This window comes from Drosophila santomea, chromosome 2R (assembly GCF_016746245.2).
Source record: "Drosophila santomea strain STO CAGO 1482 chromosome 2R, Prin_Dsan_1.1, whole genome shotgun sequence".
NCBI lineage: Eukaryota > Metazoa > Arthropoda > Insecta > Diptera > Drosophilidae > Drosophila > Drosophila santomea.
The window spans coordinates 21,630,241-21,650,341 of record NC_053017.2 but is presented as its reverse complement, the minus strand read 5'-3'; the positions used below and the strand labels follow the sequence as shown (position 1 = coordinate 21,650,341).

The window sequence follows — 20,101 nt, the reverse complement described above, 5'->3', positions numbered from 1 at the left end:
TTTTTATGCCAGACGCACACACAAGAGGGCCCGGCCAAGATATCCGGCGATGGGAGCGGGCTCATTGTGCGCTAGTTGCCTGTCACATTTTAATTAAAATTTCAGCACCCAAGTTTTAATGTTAATGCATTGGCATCGATTGGCGCTGCGAAACAATAGAAGAGGGCCGTGGGCTTTTTAGCACTCCACTTGGGGGCATGAAATTCGGAGTTTCGAGAGATTAAAGAAGCACTATATTTGGCCCTTGTTTTCCGGAAGCCTACTCGCAACAGGACGCGTATCTTGCACACTTCAGGCCCCAATTCTGCAGACTCAGCGCTGCTAGGTTATATAATTAAGGGATTTGCAGGGCATCCGGATTCCGGAGTCCGGACTTTGCTGCGCCAAGCACTGTCATCCCTCTTCAACCTCGCTGCCTGTTGACAAGCTGCTTCTGTGGGAGCTTGGCTTGTGGCTGCTGGCGATAACAAACGATAACTGCATGTTAAATAGAAGCCAACGAAAGGATGGCCGGCACAAAGGGGTAATCGAGTGGGGAATGGCCGGGGACTGGAGCACTCCTCGGGAGATGGAAATGGTAGCACATGCGAGCTGCGAGCTGGACGTGCAGCCATTTGAATGTGCATGTGAATCCCACTCGCAACCGGAAGTGGTAGTGGTAGAGGCAGCAGGGAGGAGGGGGAGTAGAGCAGTGCTTTAGGAAATCACTCAGGTAGCAAATGCCACCATCATCATCATCATTGTTGTTGGCTGAAGGCTGAAGGGTTGCAAAAAAGCGCACAGCATCCAGACAAAGGCAAAGCCAAGCCAAGCTGCTGCCCCTCTGCGAGTGTTGGTGTGTGCGAGTGTTGCTGTCTGTGTGTGTGTGTGTGTGTGTGTGAGTGGGTGGGTAGCCGCAGGCCATGTGTGTGCGTGTGCAACAAATGTTGTGGGCGTCCTTGGAAGTAAAGGAGGGGGACTAACGAGCTTTTGCTTGCTCGCTTGCAATGCGACAGCAGCAGGTGTGCCATACATGCACACACACACACACACACACAGGCGCAGATACTCACCCTGGCGCTCACACAGATACTTACAAACATACATACATACGCACACCGACAGGGAGCACACAGCTGAGTGACGATAATTGAAATTTCATCACAGTAGTTTGTGGTTTTGTAGCACACTCTCAGGCGCACACCCGCCTCACACTAATGCGCTTTTCATGGCCTTCTTTTAGGCTGCCAATCGAAATGTTATTTTCTAATTCGCATTTGGAAATGGGAATCGAGACTTCAACTTCGGTTTGGTTTAAAACACTTTATTTCTTGGGTTTCTTGGTTTTCGTTTGCCGGAGCCTTGCGGCCCGCGTTTTTGTAGGTTTAACATTTACTTGGTATTTGTTTATGATAAAAGTACATTTAGGTTTTAGGTTTAGTTTAGGGAGTACAATAAATACTAATCAATAAATTAAACTCGCTCAATAAATTAGCCATAATCGTAATCATATCCGTAGTAATATACTGTATTGTATTTTATTAATAAAATCTACTATGTTCAGTTTTTTGTTTTTCTCTTTACTCGCTTTGGGCTGCTTACACAGAATACAGAATTACTTACAGATTTTCACTGCTTCTTGATTTGATTTAAATGTTTTTGCTTGCTTATGTAATTCCTTATTGGTGTGCACATATTGTTATTAATATTTATGTGATTCTTGCGCGAAGTGCTGATGGTAAAAATGCGATTTCATACATTAAGTCACAGGCTGAGAATTGCTGGATAAATTCCGTAAAATGTTTTGTGAGATTTGTGAGTAATTAATATTGGTTTTCTTCCTTTGGATTTTCAACCCATTTAATTCGACCCGCTCATTACGATGACCTTCTTGAAACGTTGTAATGTATAAACTTTAGTGAAAATGCACATCAATCTGTAATCTGTATCTAATTATGCGATTCTGAATTCTGGATGTTAAGCATCATCTACCTCATCATCTTCCCTCGTTTTTGGTTTTTGGATAACTCTATATTAGCTGCATACTTTTAAGTGTGTGTATATGGTTTCGTGGTTCACCCCCTTTAATTTGACTAGCACAAGTACTTCTTCTTGGGTTTCATCATGCGAATGCGTCATTTGGAGCCCAACCCGTTGGCCACCAGCGCACCTGGAGTGGCGGCGGCCACAGCAGCAGCCGCAGATCCACCGCCACCGCCACCTCCTCCTCCTCCTCCACCGCCTCCTCCTCCGCCGCCGGACTGGCCGCCGCCTCCCGCTGCCGCACCGCCGGCTACTCCTGCCCCAGGTCCTCCAACTGGAGCACTGCCCGCTTCACGGGCTCCTGCTGCAGCAGCCGCAGCAGCGGCCGCCGCCTGCAGGTGGGCCGCCGAGTTGGGAGTGGGTGGTGAGCGGGTGGCCATTGCGTTGCGCAGACTCAGGTTGCTGGCCGAGTGCAGGTGCTTGGCGCTCAGCTCACTGGCCCGGGAGTTGCCACACACCTGGAAAGCACAGAAATAGGCGATCATAAATAGGCTATCAACGGAGTATAGGAGGAAATCCCTGGGTTATCAAGCTAAAACAGTATTTGGTATAACAATAAAGCACCCACCTGATGGTGACTATCCCAATCCCTGTATTGGCACGAGGCGCTGCAATACCGGGCCATGTTGCAACCCGAACAGGTCTCCGTGGCCTTGCGGCCGCAGTTCCAGCACTGCTGCTGCAGATTGCTGCCCTGAAAGTGGTTGAAAGTTAATAAACTCAGTACTAATTAGCAAGTTAAGTGCACTTACATTCTGTGCACTGGCCATCGAGGGCGACTTGTTGTCCAGATCCCGCTCTCCGCTGGAATGGCGGCTCATCTCCATGAAGAACTTCTCCATGCGCAGGCGTTCCTGGGTCATGATCTCCGCAGCCCGCGTCTCGGCAGCCACCACTGCCCGCTGGATTTCAATGACAGCTTGCCGCTTCACCTGGTGGGGATTATGGTGTCATTTAACAATAAAATACCTAAACAACAAGGGGATGGTGCCTCACCTGTGTCACTGCATCCTCGGCATTCCGCTTGAACTCGGCGACCTTCTCCTCCGTCTGGCGGCGCAGCTCCGCCATGGCAGCCGGGGTGACCTCCTGGCCGCTGTTGGGATGCTGCGGCTCGATGCCCCGCTGCTGGAGGATCGTGATGGCGCGCTTCGTCTTGTCCACCATGGCGGAGATGCAGTTGAGCATGGTGTGGATGTTCTTCCACTCCTCCTCGCCACCCGCTCCCGGAGCACCGGCGGCAGCTGCATTGGGATTGGGCTGGGGCTGGGGCTGTGGGTTTGACGCCCTCGGGGGCGGGGCGGCGTGCCTGGCCTGCGCCTCGCTCATCCGCAGATCCCGTTCGTCGCGCTGCATGAAGGCCGCCGCCGAGGGGAGTCCTTCCGCGGAGGAGACGCCGTAGTCCCCGTAGGCCACCACCGAGTGGGCGGGATGCAGGGTGAGGCGCTTGCTGGGCGGCGGAGGATAGCCGGCGCCACCGCTGGCCATGTACTCGCTCCACTCCTGCAGGCCGTTGTGGCCGCCGTGCTCCATCATGGAGTCGGAGGAGCGGCGCTTGAAGACCGCACTGCTGCCGTTGGATGTGGGCGCCTCCAGCTGGATGAATATGTCCCCGAACTCGGCGCTGGCCACTCCGTGGGGCGCGAACTCCATTACCGCCTGCTCGTTGTTGGTCACGTACTGCAGGGCGGATTGGTTGGTGGCCCTGGCCAGGGCCAGGATCTCCCGCTGCACCAGGGCGATGCTGTTCTTGAGCAGCGGCACCACGTACGGCCGCAGTGGCAGGTTGATGGCCTCCTGCAGGGCCAGACGGAACTCCTCCACGGAGATGCTGCCGCTGCAGAGGGACAGCACCAGGGCGCGCACCCGCTCGCTGACCTCCGGCTGTCCCAGCTCTTGGGAGAACTGAACGAGGGCGCCCAGGAACTTGCGCATCTTGGCCACCAGACGCGCCTGCTCCACATGGGCGGCTGCTGCGGCGGCGGCGGCAGCGGCCAAGGAGGCGGCGTGCTGACTGCCCGGTGTGGGCGTGGGCGAGGTGCCGGAGGATCCCACGCCTCCGCCGCCCGCGGAGCAGCCATTGACCACCGGGGAAACGCTGGCGTTGCGCTGCGGTCGCAGGTGCAACTGTAGAGGGGAGTGGGGCGATCGGGGGGCCAGGCTGCGCGAGCTGTCCGGCGGCGAGTCCGGCGGAGTGCGGCAGAGGCGGTCCCGCTCGCGCTCCCGCTCCCGCTCCCTCTCCCTGTCCCGCTCGCTCCTGCTGCTGGAGGTGTGGCTGCTGCTGTCCTTGCTGCTCGAGGATGAGGAGGAGCTCTTGTCCCCGCCGCTGCTGCAGCTGCTGGCTGTTTTCGTTGGTGGTGGTGGTGAAAAGAGAGGAGGAGAAGGAGGAGGACAAGTGGTTAGTTGCATGTTCATCCTGGAACATGGGAAACAAGTCCAAGTCCAAGTTCGAGACCAGGACAGGATGTGCAGCCCAGGCGCATTACAAATGCATTAGCCGAAACCGAGGAACGGAAATATTATATATGTGCCACCTAACCACAACAAGCTACGGCACTTGTCCCACAGATCTGGTCAACTGCGCCACTACACACAACATACAACCCACTACACACTGAATACTGGATACTACACACTGGATACTGGATACTACATACTGGATTGTGGATACTACATACTGGATTGTGGATGTTGCATACTGGATGCTGGATGCTACATACCAGACTCACTTACATACCAGACCAACTGCCGGCCGGCATTAACAAATTTGTTTGAACATGGGAAATAAATTAGCAAACATTTTTGGCCCTTGCCAAGTGTGTGCTGTGTGTGTGCTGTGTGTGTGTGGTTTGGGCCCAGTCAGGCAAGCAAATCAAGCACCACATAACGCACTAATTGCAGGACGAGTGGACGAGTGGGAGGATGTGAAAGGATGTGGGTGGATGTGGGAGCATGTGGGTGCTCTTCCAATGACGAAGGGCGCGGGTGTGGGTGCAGCACACTGCGGTACGTGCTGTCCCATCGCAGCCAACCATGATCCTGCCAAGCGATGGTGTAGCTCAAAAATGAAAGCTTAACGCAAATCCGCAGGACGCAGCTGGACGGAGAAGCTGCTGGGAAAACTCATTGTCAGGCGACGAAATGCTGGCAAAGTGAATTGGTTTCAGCATTGGGAAAGGGTTCTTACTCAGTAGGAAATAATAAAGTAAAATAACTCATAGTCTTTTAAATGGCACATACATAAGACATACACTTTTTATAACAATGTATAGTAAGTCCTTTAAAAAACAACTATTTGTATGTATTTTCAACCTATTTGCAGGGTCTTTGCTGCATCCTAGTTCTTGCTATCAATGTTGCAACATAGAAGTCGCTTACTTCTCTGTCGCTTTCCTGAGTTCCTGAAATGTGGCAAGCATTTGGTACAAAATAAAAGGCTTAGGACGCATTTGTCGCCTGTAACGACCAAACACACACAAACTTTGTGTGCACAAGCTAATGGAAATTGTTTATGGGTGTGGGTCGCTGCTTCGGTGGGTTGGTGGTTCGGTGGGTTGGTGGTTCGGTGGGTGAATGGGTGGCTAGATGGTGGCTGACAGACATTGTGGGCGGCGAATGTTGCTGATGACCATGATGATGAGCACGATGATGACGACAACGACGATGGGAATGGCAGTCAGTTGATGTTGCCGCTGATGCTGATGCTGTTGCTACTGCTGCTACTGCTGCTGTTGCTGCCGTGCGGCTGCTGCACAGTTTGCTTTTGTGATAATGATTGTGGATACAGCTGCAACTGGCTGTGTTTTCACAGCCATTCAGGCACGCCACCGCCTTGCCAATCGAAGGGCCACACGACCACCCAGAGCCACCTCCACTGCCAAACGAATGGGAGATGGCAGACACACGGATGCGGATGCAGATGGTCGTGGTGGAGTCGGAGTTGGCATCGGAGGCATCAGTCAACCGACTCGGCGGCTCTTATCAAACGCCAAGCATAGACAATGATGGATCACATGCTGCCCCGCTCCCTCCCCCTCCCTCCGTTCGTTTTTCCGGGTTTAATTGGCCATTGCCACATCCCTTTTGCTTCGCCTGGGGTGTGGTGTACAATTGTAAAATATTGCACTTGACCGGGCTTAAAAGTTTCGGTTTGTTTTGGTTTGGTCCTGTTGCGGGAAAGCCTCAACTGCTGACCCAAAGTTGCTGGCCGAGCGGCAGCTGCTGCCAAGGAAAACCCCACGCAAAACCGAAAAACTATTTACGAAAATTCTGTGTTGACAATTCACATATTTTCTAAAACATAATGTTTCGAGCGGAGGAGGACTCGGGAGGTTTCGACTGCTGGCCCAACATTTGCCAGCTCCATGAGCTCCCTCCATCGATTTAAGGTTACGTATACGCAGCGTGGTCCCAGCCATGCATCTGTGTGTGTGTGTGTGTGTGTGTGTGCGTCCCTGTGTGTGTATGTATGGGTGCTGTGTGTCTGTCTATGTGGGCAACAGAATTTGCACAGCTGCGTCCCATAGATTGCAGTCGAGCGCACAAAACGAAACGTTGGCAAGTTTAGTGTGTTGTTGCTGTTGCTGCTGCTGCTGCTGTCATTGCTGTTGCTGGCATAGTCATTTGGGAAAACAATCATTTTGGCAAATATTCATCATGCACTGCTTCTGATTATCATCGGCAGCGGAGCGGGCAAGTGGGCGACTGGGAGGAGTGGCACAAACACGCACACACACACACAGTTGGGAGCTGTGTTTGCCCGGAAAATGCTAATTGCTGGTGAAAGGAAAGAAATTCAAGCGACTTAAATGCCGGGCCACACATCATTTGCCTGGGAACAGGCGCAGGTAGTCCACAGAATCCGGGCAATCCGCAATGATCCCCCTTTCGGACGCCCCTGCTCTAAAGCAGGCAACAAAATGCTGGTCTGATGCTGGGAACAATGCCAGCAGCGGTTGCCGTTTTTTCCTTCTCCTCCTCTTTTTTTTTTGGAGTAAGAGTTTTGGGGTGCGGTGCAAAGTAGCAAATGCTTTTGGCCTTTTTCATTCGCATACACTTGTGAAGTCGGCAGACTGCGGCCTGTGGTCCCTGTTCGGTTCTGTTCGGTTTGGAAAACCAAAAACCATTTAAAAGTAACGAATCCGAAATGCTCTGATGTGCAGTTCCAGATGGAACTCGAAGTGGAGCTGGGAACTGGGAACTGGGAGCTGAGAACTGGGAGCTGGGCCCAGTTTAAAGGATGGCGGAGCACGTACAGCTGCTCAGGTTCACACCATCAAGTAAACAGCTATAAATATTGGGGATTTTGAACGTACACTGGCACTTCAAGTGCTCAATCATAAACGTGGTCATCCTGGACTTTAAGCTTGTTACCCTAAGTAGCTTGCTTTGGCATTGATAACTGCCACTAGTAGTCACTAATTATATATATTTAAGTAGCCTGTGAAACTAGTTCCGTTACAATGCGCACAACTTCCGCCCCGTTCTTTTCTCGCAGTGCAGTCTACTTAATGTGCTCCACTCACCTTTAAGCCGACGACTAATTGCCGCCGCTGTGGCTGCCGCCGATGTTGTGTTGTTGGTGGCCGCGGCGGCTGCCGATGACGCTGATCCCGCCGAGGACGATGACGCGGGTGGCACCTGGACGGACGCGGCGGAGGCCACCGCCAGAGCGGCACCCGCTGCCACCGCCGCTGCCGCCGCCGCAGCTGCGTCGTAGGCGTCCTTGTCGGTAATCTCCTCCTTAATTATCGCCTTGCCGTCGAGCGCCATCTGGAAGCAGGAGGGGAAGCGGTTAGCTGGGTGGTTTACTAGAAGAGGTACTATGTGAGGAGGAGCTGGTGCCCACACCCAGCTAATTTAGACGGCAGACTGTGCAGGTTGCCGGGTTGCAGGTTTCCAGGTTCCCAGGTTCCCAGGATCCGGGCGATAGACGAAAACATCAAGTGACAAAGTTCTCACATTATGTTTTCAACTTATTTGATTTCAATTTGATTAAATGGTTGTCTGACATGCAAATTGGGCGCACCCGCAATACCAAAATACACTTTCAAAGGCGGAGACCTTGGGCTTTTGTTCGCTTCGAGAGGAAAGAACAGCTGCCGCTTTAATTTGGCCAAATTGCTTTCATTTTAGAGGCGCTTAAGTGCGATTAATTTAAATATGCACTCGCCATTAAACACAAACCAGCTGCCTTAAAGGACTCTTGGCTGTCGTTCATCCTCATGATTTGCACTTGAGAGTTGCCTCAAAAAAGGATTTACTTGAACAATGGGCGCACCTTTGTGCAGCAACTAATATGGGATCTATCAATATTCTACAAATTCTCGGCCTTTTTTTCTGGCCTCCAAATGGCGTAGACCAAAACCAATTTGCAGTCAAAGAATGCCGACAGCTGCCAGCAGTGCGCACGCCGTAGACACCTGTTTCGTAATTGAGTCGAAGAACTTTTCACTTTTCACTCGCGGCGGCTGACTAAATGAAAAACCGTGGGGAAACCTGGCCGATTTCTCAAAGGGGAGAAATCCCAATCGAGATCGGGAACGCAGCCTTGCTAATTGACTCGACACTGCGCTTCCTGTTTACCCATCACTGCGACCCACTTCCCTTGGGAGTTCCGGCCACACAACCACCATCCACCCACGAGCCACCCACAATCCACCCACTCGACGCTCCACGCAACCACCCATCTTTCCACACTCCCCACCTGAAAGTTGTTCGTGTCCAGCTCGCATGAGGGGAGCATTTTTGTGTTGATTTTTATCACTAAAATATGTAAATACCTTTGCGGACTGTGGGAGTTTGTGCAGCTTGCCGTGCTTTCGTGTAAGCAAGGCAGGAGGCAGGAGGCAGGAGGGGGGAGAGGGGGAAAAACACGGAGAAAAGCCGCTGGAAAGGCGGAAAAACCTGCTCAGTTTCATTCATGTTTTCCATCAATCTCTGCCCGCCGTTCGAGGTGCAAGAAATGTTTAGAGCAATTGTTTAAAGTCAATCGTCGCGGCCGGCAATATTTACAATCGAGTGGGGATACCTCAGTCTCCCCCTTTTCAGAGGGGGGGGGGGGGCAGTGGCAGCAGCTGTTTGGCATCAGAGCGAAATTACACTCAAATGCCGCAAATGAAATTCTATTAAAAACAAACACTTGACACGCCGCCAGCTGCCGTTTGCCGTTTGCCAAACTGAGAGCCGACTAATGACGACCCAGCCCCTATCCCCACTCCGCTGGGAAAGTCCCATTGGATGGGATCTTCTGCTATCCCCCAGTGGCGGGAACACTTGACAAGTGTTTTGCAGCGAGGTCTTTCCACAGTTCGCAAAAAACAGGCAGACAAAACATGCGTGAAGCGGTGGAAGTGGAAGTGGAAGTGGGTGGTGGTAGTTGGTGGTGGTGGTGGCGAGGCAAACAACAAGTGTTTGTGAAAGGCGGCAGGTGAGCTTAATTGGGAAGTGGGTGGAATGGGATGCCGAAAGGCTGGAGGGGAATGGATATTCGTGGTGGTGGTGGTTCTGACTCACTTAATAGCCGGCAGCTGCCGCCTTTGGCCCTGGCTATGACGAATGAATCAAATGTCAGGAGCAGTCGTGTCGTTGTCGCTCAAGCAGCTGTCGCCTGTCGTCGCCAGAAGGCGCCCCCAGTTCACCCAAGCCCCCAATCCCCTCCGCGTCCTCGGCCTCGTCCAGTGTAAGGCAAGCACTTCAAAGAGCCGGGAGCCTCACAAGCTTCCATCGCAGCAAAATGGAAAATGTCGCCCGCAGAAGTTTTTCCCACAAAACTTGGACCAGCTGAAGCTGAAGCCGAAGCTGTAGCTGTAGCTGTAGCTGAATGTGAAGCGGCAGGAAGGAGCGGGATCCAGGCTGCAGGATCCAGAATACAGGATCCTGGATTTGGGGGGGGGAAATGGGGTAGAGACGGAGGCTGCGACGGCTGCCGGCGAAATTGCCAAGAGGAAAAGTAATTATTTAAACGGAGGCAGCACAGTGGGATAGAAGCCCAATTACGCACTCACTTTTTGGGGCATATCAATGGCGTGATTTATGGGCACACATGTACCCAGTCATCAAGGAATCCCATTTACTTGGATGTGATTTCCATTCTGAGTTGGAAATTTGCACACCTCTGTGAGTTAAGGTGCGTGTTTCCTTTTGAAGTTAAAACAATTCAGCCTTTTGATTTTGATGATTACTCTGGAACTGCCCCACTACCCACCTCTTGCCACAAGTGGTGGCATCTTCTATAGTAGTCATCACTTCACTTGCAGGACTATTAGCAGCCCCTGCTCCAGGATTTGACAAATGAAGGCCAACGGCACAATACATTTTCGCTGCATAATTTTCAATTAGGCTGGCGGAAATCGTAAAAAACAAAGGACACATTTTAAGCGACATTCATTTAATTCCCAGCGGCGGGAGACTGGGCGCTGGACACCAAAGCATTTTATACTTTTATCCCTTTTGCTAACAAAAACACCCACACACACACAAACACACACACACAAGCAGACACAGATTGTAGGAAAGCTGGTTAAAAAGGACGAGGAGTGGTTAACGAAAAGGCGCGCCAACTGAAATAACAACAACAAAGGATGTGGAAAATGGAGCGTCGGAGGGCGGGTGGTTTTTCCGGGGGTTGAAGGCCAGCTGAGCAGGAGGAGGGAGGTGGGAGGTGGGGGGTGGATGGGAAATCACAGCACAGCTGCATGTGCTTGCCCGGTAAGCTGCCCATTTACCCTGTCCCCCCTCCGCCCACCTCGTCCCTCGCAATCCCCCGCCACATATGTGTGTGTGTGCGAATGACAAGCAACTGGACCTCGGACCTCGGACCTCGAAACTCCAACCTGGGACTCCCGGACTGTTGGACTCCCGGACAGCTGGACAAGTGGACTGCCGGACAGCAGAGTCCGCATTGTGCGTCATTATGCGCAAGTGGCGCCCGACCCGCGTCCCGCTTCTGGGAGGGATTACTGGCGATGGGAGAATGGGAGAATGGCGAATGGTGACTGGCGACGACACCTGTGCAGCAGCAACATCGTTTCGCAGTTAAAACTTTTTGCAACTTGCTGCGTCAGCTGCTTCATTACACATGGAGCTACAAATGTATGCTGGCGCAGGCGAAAAAGTGGGTTGTTCGAGGAGTTCTGGCACTCTGCGTTCTGCGTTCTGCGTTCTGTGTTCTGGGTAATTAGCATTAAGTGGGCGTTCTGGGGTTAATTGCACGGCAAGCGACTTCAATTACAGACATTCGTTTTTCAATGGAGATGTGAGAAAATGCCTCAAAGTGACTACTAAGCTTTTGATTATGGCCCGAAAATCGATTTGTTGACTTTCCCAATGAACGGAACTATCAATTAAAAGAGTATAATTTATATATTCTTTACTCTGTCTCATTCTCTAAGTATCTCATTCTCTAAGCCCTTAAGATATTTGTTTTTAATTAGCAGGGTAAATCCTTTTACTGATATTGGTTTACCACATGTTCGAATTCGACACCCTGCTGATTTGCAAACTAAAAAAGAATCGTTTTCACCCCTAATTCTTACTCATTAAATGGCAATGCGATTACATAATTGGCTGGAAGTTCAGGGGCAACCCTCGTCAACTATTTGCTAAGCGCCTCTCAGTCTGCCAAAGTGCCTCTGCATGTGTGTGTGGTGTGTTGGTGTGTGTGTCTGCTGGCAACGTGCCGCAGCATTGGCGTCATTTTAAATTACACATCGCACACACACACAGCCACGCAGACTGACAACGAGCAACAGGAAGGAGTGCGGGGGGGTGTGGCAACAATGGCAACAGCAACAGCAACACCAGCATTTTTACACTACTCGGCCGCACGTGCGAAAGTTCCTGCCACGCCCCCCTCTCCCCGATTCACCCTTCATTTGCAGCCTGTGTGGGGCGTAATAAGATAATGGCTTGTCACAGGGGCAACAGCAACATCAGCAGCAGCAGCAACATCAGCAGCAGCAGCAGCAACATCAGCAGCAGCAGCAGCAACTACGAGGAAAAACAGTTGGACGAGTGTCGCGCTTAATCGGCTTTATGGTCTGTTTTATTTCCGATACGAACTGCTTTATGTGCTTCATTGCGAGGGGGGTTGAGGAGGAGGGGGGCATGGAGAACATTTGGCTGCCACATGTTGCCCGCAAAGCGTATTTAGGCATCCCAATTATGCCAGCGAGGCAGCTGATGGCCGCCAGCTGGCAAAGTTGCTGCTCGTTGCTGCTCGCAATGCTCGAGTTGCTGCTGCTGCGGGAATGCAATTTCCCGAGCTGTGTTGTTGCAAGCGAAGATTTTCCAGCTGCCACCGCTGGCGGCTGCTGGCTGCTGGCTGGTGGCTCGTTCTCCTCTGATTGGAAAATCGTTCTGCCAGCCTTGCAGCAGCACGTGACGCTATTCAAGTTTTTGCCAACTTGTCTGCCAGCAGCAACAGCAGCAGTGGCAGCAACAGCAAATGGCAACACATGGTGGCACGTGTCGACGCTGATGTCTCTTGGCCAAGAGGCTGCTCTAGACGGCGGAGCATTTGCCACCGCTGCCGTTTTCAATTAAAAATTGCGAGTGACAGCAGGTGTGCTGTATCTACTTGCTCGATGGCCCGACCGTTGCAGATACAGATACACATGCAGATACGGATACACATGCAGATTCGGCTACAGATACGGATGCAGATGCACCTGGGCGGTCTAATAGGAGCAGCATACGAGCACAGGACACAGGATAGAGTCGCAGGACTTGGGGATTGCCCAAATCGATGAATGTTGCCCCCTTTGGACGAGCAACACATGCCACTCTTTTTTGGCACAAATCTGTGGCAGACACTCGAGGCAGCAGCTCAAACAACTGTGTCCTGACAACTTACAACCCTGCTCCACTGCCCCTCTGCCACTCTGCTCTTCATCTTCTTCTGCTCTTCATCTGCGGCATCATCTGCGTTTCATCTGGGGCAAGAAATATTGCGCCAGCTGTGCCAGCTGCTTCGTTGTCGTTCTCATCCAACGCCCCTGCTCCTCCTCCTGCTCCTTCTCCACCTTCTCCACCTCGACCACCTCCTCCTCCAGCAGATGCTCCTCCTCCTTGGAATGTGCGGGACAAGGTCAGCCCAGTCTGGGCCGGAGATTTAGGGCTGCGCTGTGGCGCCTGGCAAATCCAATTCAAATGCCGGCAGGGGCACTTGGTATTTGGTAGCCTGCCAGCGACTGGCGTCTGCGTTTCTGCCATCTGCGATTGTACTGGACATGCGGCACTCGTGGACACTCGTGCACAGTACAGTTTTTTGTCCCGATCCGGCAAAATGTTTAAAACATAAGAGCCCCTGGACGGGGCAGTGCAGCTGGAAGTCCGGACGGGCGCCGTTTGTGGACGGGCTAAGGTTAATGGCTAAGACTTTGAAATATATGGCCAGGCAGCAGAGTAACTCATGGAATATGGAATGGCATACAAGTGAATGGTTTGAGCCATAAAATCACTGTTCTAGCTCTTTCCAATATGATATCCACATTACTTAGGGTATCCAAACTATCATAAAGACAGAGGTAGGAAGTTAAACGGGCTATGACATTTTAATAATGAGTTCGGACCACCAAAAGGTCAAGGAACACACTTAGACTCCTCCAAATCACGGAAATAGTTTCGGACTTTGGGAAAGCGTATACTTAGCGAGCACTCAATTGAAAATATAAACCTCCCATATAGTTTTCCCCAACTAAACTCAACCAAACTGAAACCAGGCGGTGTATCCATGGTATTTGCCCCATTGTTTCTGGCGGAGAGAAATTCGTTGTTTTTTTTGGCGCTGGCTTTTCCTATGACATTTTTGCTTGCCCCCAAAACATTCTGTGGCCCACGTCTTTTTAATAAGCTGCCACTTGCAGCGCCAACAATTCCACAGTGGCGGGGCGGTGGAAAAGCCACAACAGGCGAGGAAAATCGAGGAAAAACGAGGAAAAACGGGGAAAAAGGCAGGCAGCCAGGCGAGCAGAAGAACTAGGAGTAGGAAAACTGAACTGGATGAGAGCGACGCCGAATTTTGTTTTTGACTTTTTCGATTAAGCGTATGCAGCCCCGCTCACCACTTTTCCGCCTTTCCACTTTTCCGCTTTTCCATTCGGCGACTGCTGTTAGTTGCTGTTCTGTGTGTGACATTTGCGCGATTTTTTGGCTTTTCTTTTCCTTTTCCCCACCCTCTCTCCCCTTTAGAATCCATGCCATCCGTGCTTTGCTCGTTTCTATTTGCAATGTTTGCGTTTGGGCTTCAGGCGGAGTCCTCCAATCTGCTCCACTCCCCTCTCCCCTATGGGGGGGGGGGGGGGGGTCCACTGACAAGTCTAATAAGCAAATTGACTTATTTCCGGTCGCCATCGCATCGCATCGCCATGTTGTCTGTTGTTGGCTCAGCTGCGCCAGGCCGCAAACAAAATGGCGTCTCATTAGTCAATGTCGTCTAGGCGGCATCTTAATTGCAAAAGGTGTGAAAATCCAAAGTTTTTCTGTTTGTTTTGGGTTTTCCCGCACTGCTCCGCTTTTCCGCTTTCCCGCCGAAGTTTGCCATTGCCTTTGCGTTTGCGTTTGCAGTGCTAATGATTGATTGAGCCCTTGATGGATTGCCCGGATTTGCAGGCACATGGCGAATGTTGAATGTTGAATAGCGACTGGCGATTGGGGGGGGAATGGAGGAAGGGGGGCGGGCTAATTTGATGCCAACAGCTGCACTTGTCATGTGCATTTTCACCTGCCTCAGGTTCGCCAGTGTTTTGTTTGCCCCCGACCATTACGCTAATAACTTTGCCCTTTTTCGCCGCTGTCCATTTTAAATTCAATCACCATGTGCAACCAGCCAGCCAGCGGAGTAGTAATCCCCCTTCCCCCTTCCCCCTTCACCTCCCCCCTCCACAAGGACATGCATTATTTAGCAGGACTTTGTTGAATGCCTGATTACCCGCTGATTACCGATTACCTATTACCTATTACCTATTGCCAGCTGAGCTGCCCAGCGGCCAAAACAAAATTAAATTGCTGACACTAATTGGTCCTGAAATATATTGTATCTATTTGCCGAACACAATTAGGCTGTCCACTTGGCCCCTAGGCACTTCAAATGGCAGTGATTCGAGGCCAAATCGATTGGGTGCTCCAAATGGAAAGAATAGTCCTTATCTCAGTATTAACAAATTGATTATTTAAATTGCCATATGAATATCTTCTCTCAGTAGAACAACTACTTCGCGACAACTTGTATAGTTGATATCCACGTATTGACATATGTAACATACTCCTGGCTTATCGCATTTGCCCACAGCTGGGTATCAATTAGTCTAACCCCCAATTAGGACCCAGCCCTGCCACTAGCACTTTTCGCCTTTTTTGCGGTGGCACTGCGCTGTTTAATGAGCAGCGGCAAAAAACGAGAAAAAACTCAATACAAAACAGACCGCTTCGGCGGAGTCCACAAGCTGTTAAAATGTTTATGCAGGTGTCATGCCAATGACAGCGGCGCTGGGAAGGCAAAGGAGATGGTCGAGATGGAATATGGTATATGGAATATGGTATATGGAATATCGAATATGGTAAATGGTGAATGGAATTCAGAATGAAAGAGCAACCGCACTGCCAAAAACCATAACAATAGCAGCCAAAGGAGAAGCCGGCCAAAAGGCCAAAAGGCAGCTGGCCTCACACCGAACAAGTGTCCGCATCCCGCATCCCGCTCCCTGCATCCATCCACTGCATCCCTCCACTGCCACCTGCCCCTTTTGATCCGCAGTGGCAACAGCTGCCGAGCAGCCAAGGCCAGGTCCACCAGGTGATTTCCAGAATGAGTCACCACGGAAGATCGCCAGATCAAACCAGCAGATAATTCGGGCATGTGAATTAAGAATTGAGGATTCAAGATGATTATTGCTTATTGAAATCAGAAAACAGCATCTGCTCTGGAATATATTTCTAATTTTTAAATGGCTTGGTTCTTCAAGTAATGAATCTTGTGATGTTTGGTAAAAATTCACTTTTTAAGGGACTGATTCAGCTGATAGCGCAATCAATTAGCCCTGGCGGCACTCAAAACTTTACTGCCAACCATAAACTGTGGGCTGGCAAAGGCCCATCTGGGCGAGGGTTTCCTACCCAGAGGGAAGTGAACTCCCAGTTACCAGTAGCCAGTTACCAGTTCCCAGTTCCCAGTTCCCAGTTACCAGTTCCCAGTTACCAGTACCCAGTTACTAGTACTCAGTTCCCAGTTACCATTTACCAGTTACCAGTACCCAGATGGAGGCTGTTTGGCCACCAGAGCTCGGGGTGCGACCACTGATATACGGCTGTAGCTGTAGATATGTAGCAGCAGATGGAATCGACAGACGGTGGAGGCAGCAGATCCGGAGCGGCGACACATGGCAGCCAGCTGCAATTATTTGCAGTTGGAAGTTCTGTTTCTGTTAAGAACGCGGCGCGGCACACAAGGCCATCAGAAACAGACGGCGGCGGCGGCGGCGGGCAAAGTCATGGACCAAAAATCCACATCCCACTGGATGTTGCCCCCTGCCATCCAAAAAGCGGCAAAAAGCGGGCAAATAATTTATAATTTCGCACGTGGAACTGACAAAGCAGCGAAACTGAACTGCGGCAGCAGAGGGAAAACGAGGGAAAACGAGATTTCCCTCCTCGCAACGTGTGGCGTCTTAAACTATTATTCGAGCACTTGACAAACGACAAACGAATTCGTATCTGCAATTCGCTCGAGCTACAAGGAACAGATAAAAAACAGATGCGACCATGTGTAGATACATCTGCCTGTGTGTGTGTGTGTGTGTGCAGATGTGTGTGCTCTCCTTAAGGCCAAAGACACTTTGAGTGCTTGAGTGGCGGAGGACAGCTGGCCGCAATCAACATGTGTTGGCCGTAGCCCATGTTCATCGAGATACAATTTGCATGGACTCACCATTTTGGCAGATCGCTGCTGCTCGTAGAGGCTGGAGTGTATCTTCTGGGTTGATTTAGTATTATGGTATTGCAGTAGTTGTATCTGCGAGATACTTTCGCTGGACCTAGCACTTGGCGTTAGTGTTATTGTTTACCAACGAATCATTGTCGGAACGGCGGCGGCAGCGCGAAACGCGAAACGCGAACCGGCATCTCGGAGTTGCGGCAAGCGACTGGCTCACAATCCGCCTCTGAATCGGATGCAGAAACGCAATCTACAGCTGTAGCTGTATCTGTATCTGAAGCTGATGCTGAAACTGAATGGATGCGAAAGTATCTGCGGGTTGGCACACGCGAGTATGCGAGTATCTCGGATGCGATTCGAACTGCCAACTGCTAACTGCGAACTGCGAACTTCACTGCGAACTGACACAACTGAGAGTTGCCGCGGAGCTGAGCACGTCCGTCCAGTCGAAAGTGGCGTTTGTTTGTGAGGCGACTGGCTGCTCTGCTGCTCTGTTCCTCTGCTGCTCTGCCGCGGACCAGGTAGCACATGTTCGACCGCTCCGCTCGGCAATCCGAGCGGCATTCGGACGGCGGCTGGCATCCGCATCTTATTCGGGATTCGAGGCGCCTGCGCGTTTGCACATGGAACAGCTGTTCCGGCTGTGCCCGCTCTACCACCGAAACTGGCAGCAGGGCAGGCAGGCAGACACTCGCTGGCCCGCTGGGCTATTAACATCAGCTGCTGCCCAACTCAGACACCCCTCCTCCCGGCTCCCTCCACTTGGAACAATCTGCCTGAGAGGCAGCTGAAAAATTCCTCTTCGACGGCAGCACAGCAGCTTGTTTCGCATTTACTCCACTACTCTGCCTTGGCATTCCACTTGGCACTGCCCTCGGTTCTCAGCTCAGCGCCCAACTGCGTGCCGATATCTAAATAAATTGCCAGCCAATTCTCCCTCCCTTTTGGGGGATTCCCCCGCCAGCGGGAAAGTGGGCCTTATGCGAGTGTTCACACCATGTCAACTGCTCAGTGGGTCCACCCCCGACCACGTGAGCCACGTGAAGTGGCAAATGGGAAGCGATTCGGCGCGGTTCGCTGCCATGCGGGATCTCCAATTGGAAGTGGTCGCATCCCGCGTTCAACAGAGATCAGCGTTCAAGAGCAATTAGTGAGGATACACATTTGCTCGTCGTTAGTGCATTCGCTTTCCTAATCCCTGGGAATACACCCAATCATAGGGGTTCATTTGGCCAGGAAACTACCAGATGCGCAGGGGAGAAACCATTCCATGAGAGGTGCGTTTAATGAACTTAAGCTGAACTAACTAACTTGCAATTCAGCTTGCAGCTTAGGGTGCTATTACTATGGTCCCAATCCAGTCGTTCTACTCAATCCCGCTGGCAATTAGCCACCGATTGACACATCTGTCCCTGGGGCCTTGCCATCTGGTGGCTCCATCCATCTACGCCTGCGAAGACGTTTCAATACGTTCCTACAAATTGACCACCGCAATTTAAACAAAACCCGCTTTGGCCAATAAGTGGCCATTCATCTTGTCCAGCAGCCGCAGCTCCCCGGATTCCCCGCCCCTCCATGGGCCAAAACTTGCCACAACCGAAAACCCTAACACCCCAAACCACAAACTTGAACGTGGAGCGACAGGGAGGGCATATTTGGCACTCCGTGCTCGGAAAATCCAGGGGGTAGAGTTGGGTGGAGTTGGGTGGTGCTGGGTGGTGCTGGGTGGTGCTGGGTGGTTGCTTTGGTGGGCGGAAGGCCGCTTCTTTTACTACTTGGTAGCAGTTGGCCATGGCAGCGAAGTCGTCGTCGTCGTCGGAAGAGCAGCATCAGGCGGCAAATAATGTAAAACGCCATTAGGCGAGATTTTCTCATACAAACAACAATTGTGCATTGGCACACCAGCCTGACGTCGTCGTCGTCGTCGTCGTCTGGGATTTCTGGGGGGGATTGGTTCGGCATGGCGCATGGAATGGGACCGGGATGGGTTGGTTTGGCTTGGTTTTGGGTTGGTTTTGGGTGGCTGTGGGCGTTGGACACAGCATTTTTTATGCGCATTTCGCACTGGCAGCGGCAATGGCGAATGGCGAATGGAAACGAGAGAGAAGAGCCGGAAAATTCTCATGGAACGTGGAGCGTAGCAAACGAAAACAATTTTGGGCCGCGCTGGCTGGCAAGTGGCAACATTTGTTGCTGCTGCCACCGCTGCTGCTGCTGCTGCGACAAATTGAATGAAATCACGGCAATTTGGAGTGGCATACATCGGCAGGCAACAGCTGCGACCAGACCGGACCAAAAGTCCGCTCCCAAATGGCCAGTCGCAAAAAGCATGGCACTGGGAATGGCCATGGATGTGGATGTGGATGGGGATGGGGATGTGGATGTGGATATAGATGGGGATTCAAATATAGATGGGGAATGTGGGGGAGGGCAAACAACGGAATGCTGTTGACGCATAATTGAATTATTAATTTTTATTTTAAACAACGAATGACACATTGTTGCTGCTGCCACTGCCGTGCCCCCTTTGCTGCATATGCGTCACTTGCCACTTGCCACTTGTGTGTTTATCTGGCGAAAGGCAGCGTGTATCGCTGCGATAAGGAAGTTGTTTGCTCAGCGGCAGTTCGGCAAACAAAATCAGAGCAATCCCGAGCAACCCACCACTGCCACCACTACCACCATCGCCACCCACTTGATGCGTCCTCTAGGCCAGCAGGTCAGAATGAAGCTGTTTGTTTGGGCATCTCCCTCCCTGTGTGCGGTGCTGGAGGAGGAGAGTTTCTGGCTGGGAGTAGCCAGATATGGGAATCGGCAACTGGGTGTCGGCAGATAACACTCCATGGATGGTAATGGCCTTGTAAACTGGCCACCCACTGGGCGGGTTATTAAGATGCCCTCGTGCTTCTGCTCCCAGCTGCCTTTCCAGACAGCCGGAGACAGTTGCTCAGCGGTTGTCCTGTCCAGAGGCGAGGAGGCAAAGGACGCGCTAAAATTGTCGCCGTCAGCGGCAATCCAGCAGGCCTCTCCTGTCCTCTCCTCTCCTGTCCTGGTCGCTCCTCTCCTGTCCTGGTCTTTCGTGTCCTGGCCGGGACATGAAAAGCCAAAGCTAAAGCCAAAGCCAAGCCAAAGCCAAGGAAGGACCTG

General features: G+C 51.6%; 1 protein-coding gene across 2 annotated transcripts; it reads right to left on the bottom strand.

Annotated features, from left to right (window-relative positions):
* Nucleotides 1-1,282: 1,282 nt before the first annotated feature.
* Nucleotides 1,283-17,406, bottom strand: LOC120446347 (protein CBFA2T3). Of its 2 annotated transcripts, none has more exons than XM_039627273.1 (6): nucleotides 16,949-17,406; nucleotides 7,548-7,794; nucleotides 3,019-4,364; nucleotides 2,775-2,954; nucleotides 2,591-2,716; nucleotides 1,283-2,480 (listed from the first exon to the last, which is right to left on the bottom strand). In XM_039627273.1, the coding sequence occupies exons 1-6, from the start codon at nucleotides 16,949-16,951 to the stop codon at nucleotides 2,115-2,117; spliced, it is 2,268 nt and encodes a 755-aa protein (XP_039483207.1). In that variant the 5' UTR covers nucleotides 16,952-17,406; the 3' UTR covers nucleotides 1,283-2,114. The 2 variants fall into 2 exon arrangements, with proteins under 2 accessions (XP_039483207.1, XP_039483208.1); XM_039627274.1 differs by lacking the exon at nucleotides 16,949-17,406 and adding an exon at nucleotides 7,873-7,933.
* Nucleotides 17,407-20,101: the final 2,695 nt, after the last annotated feature.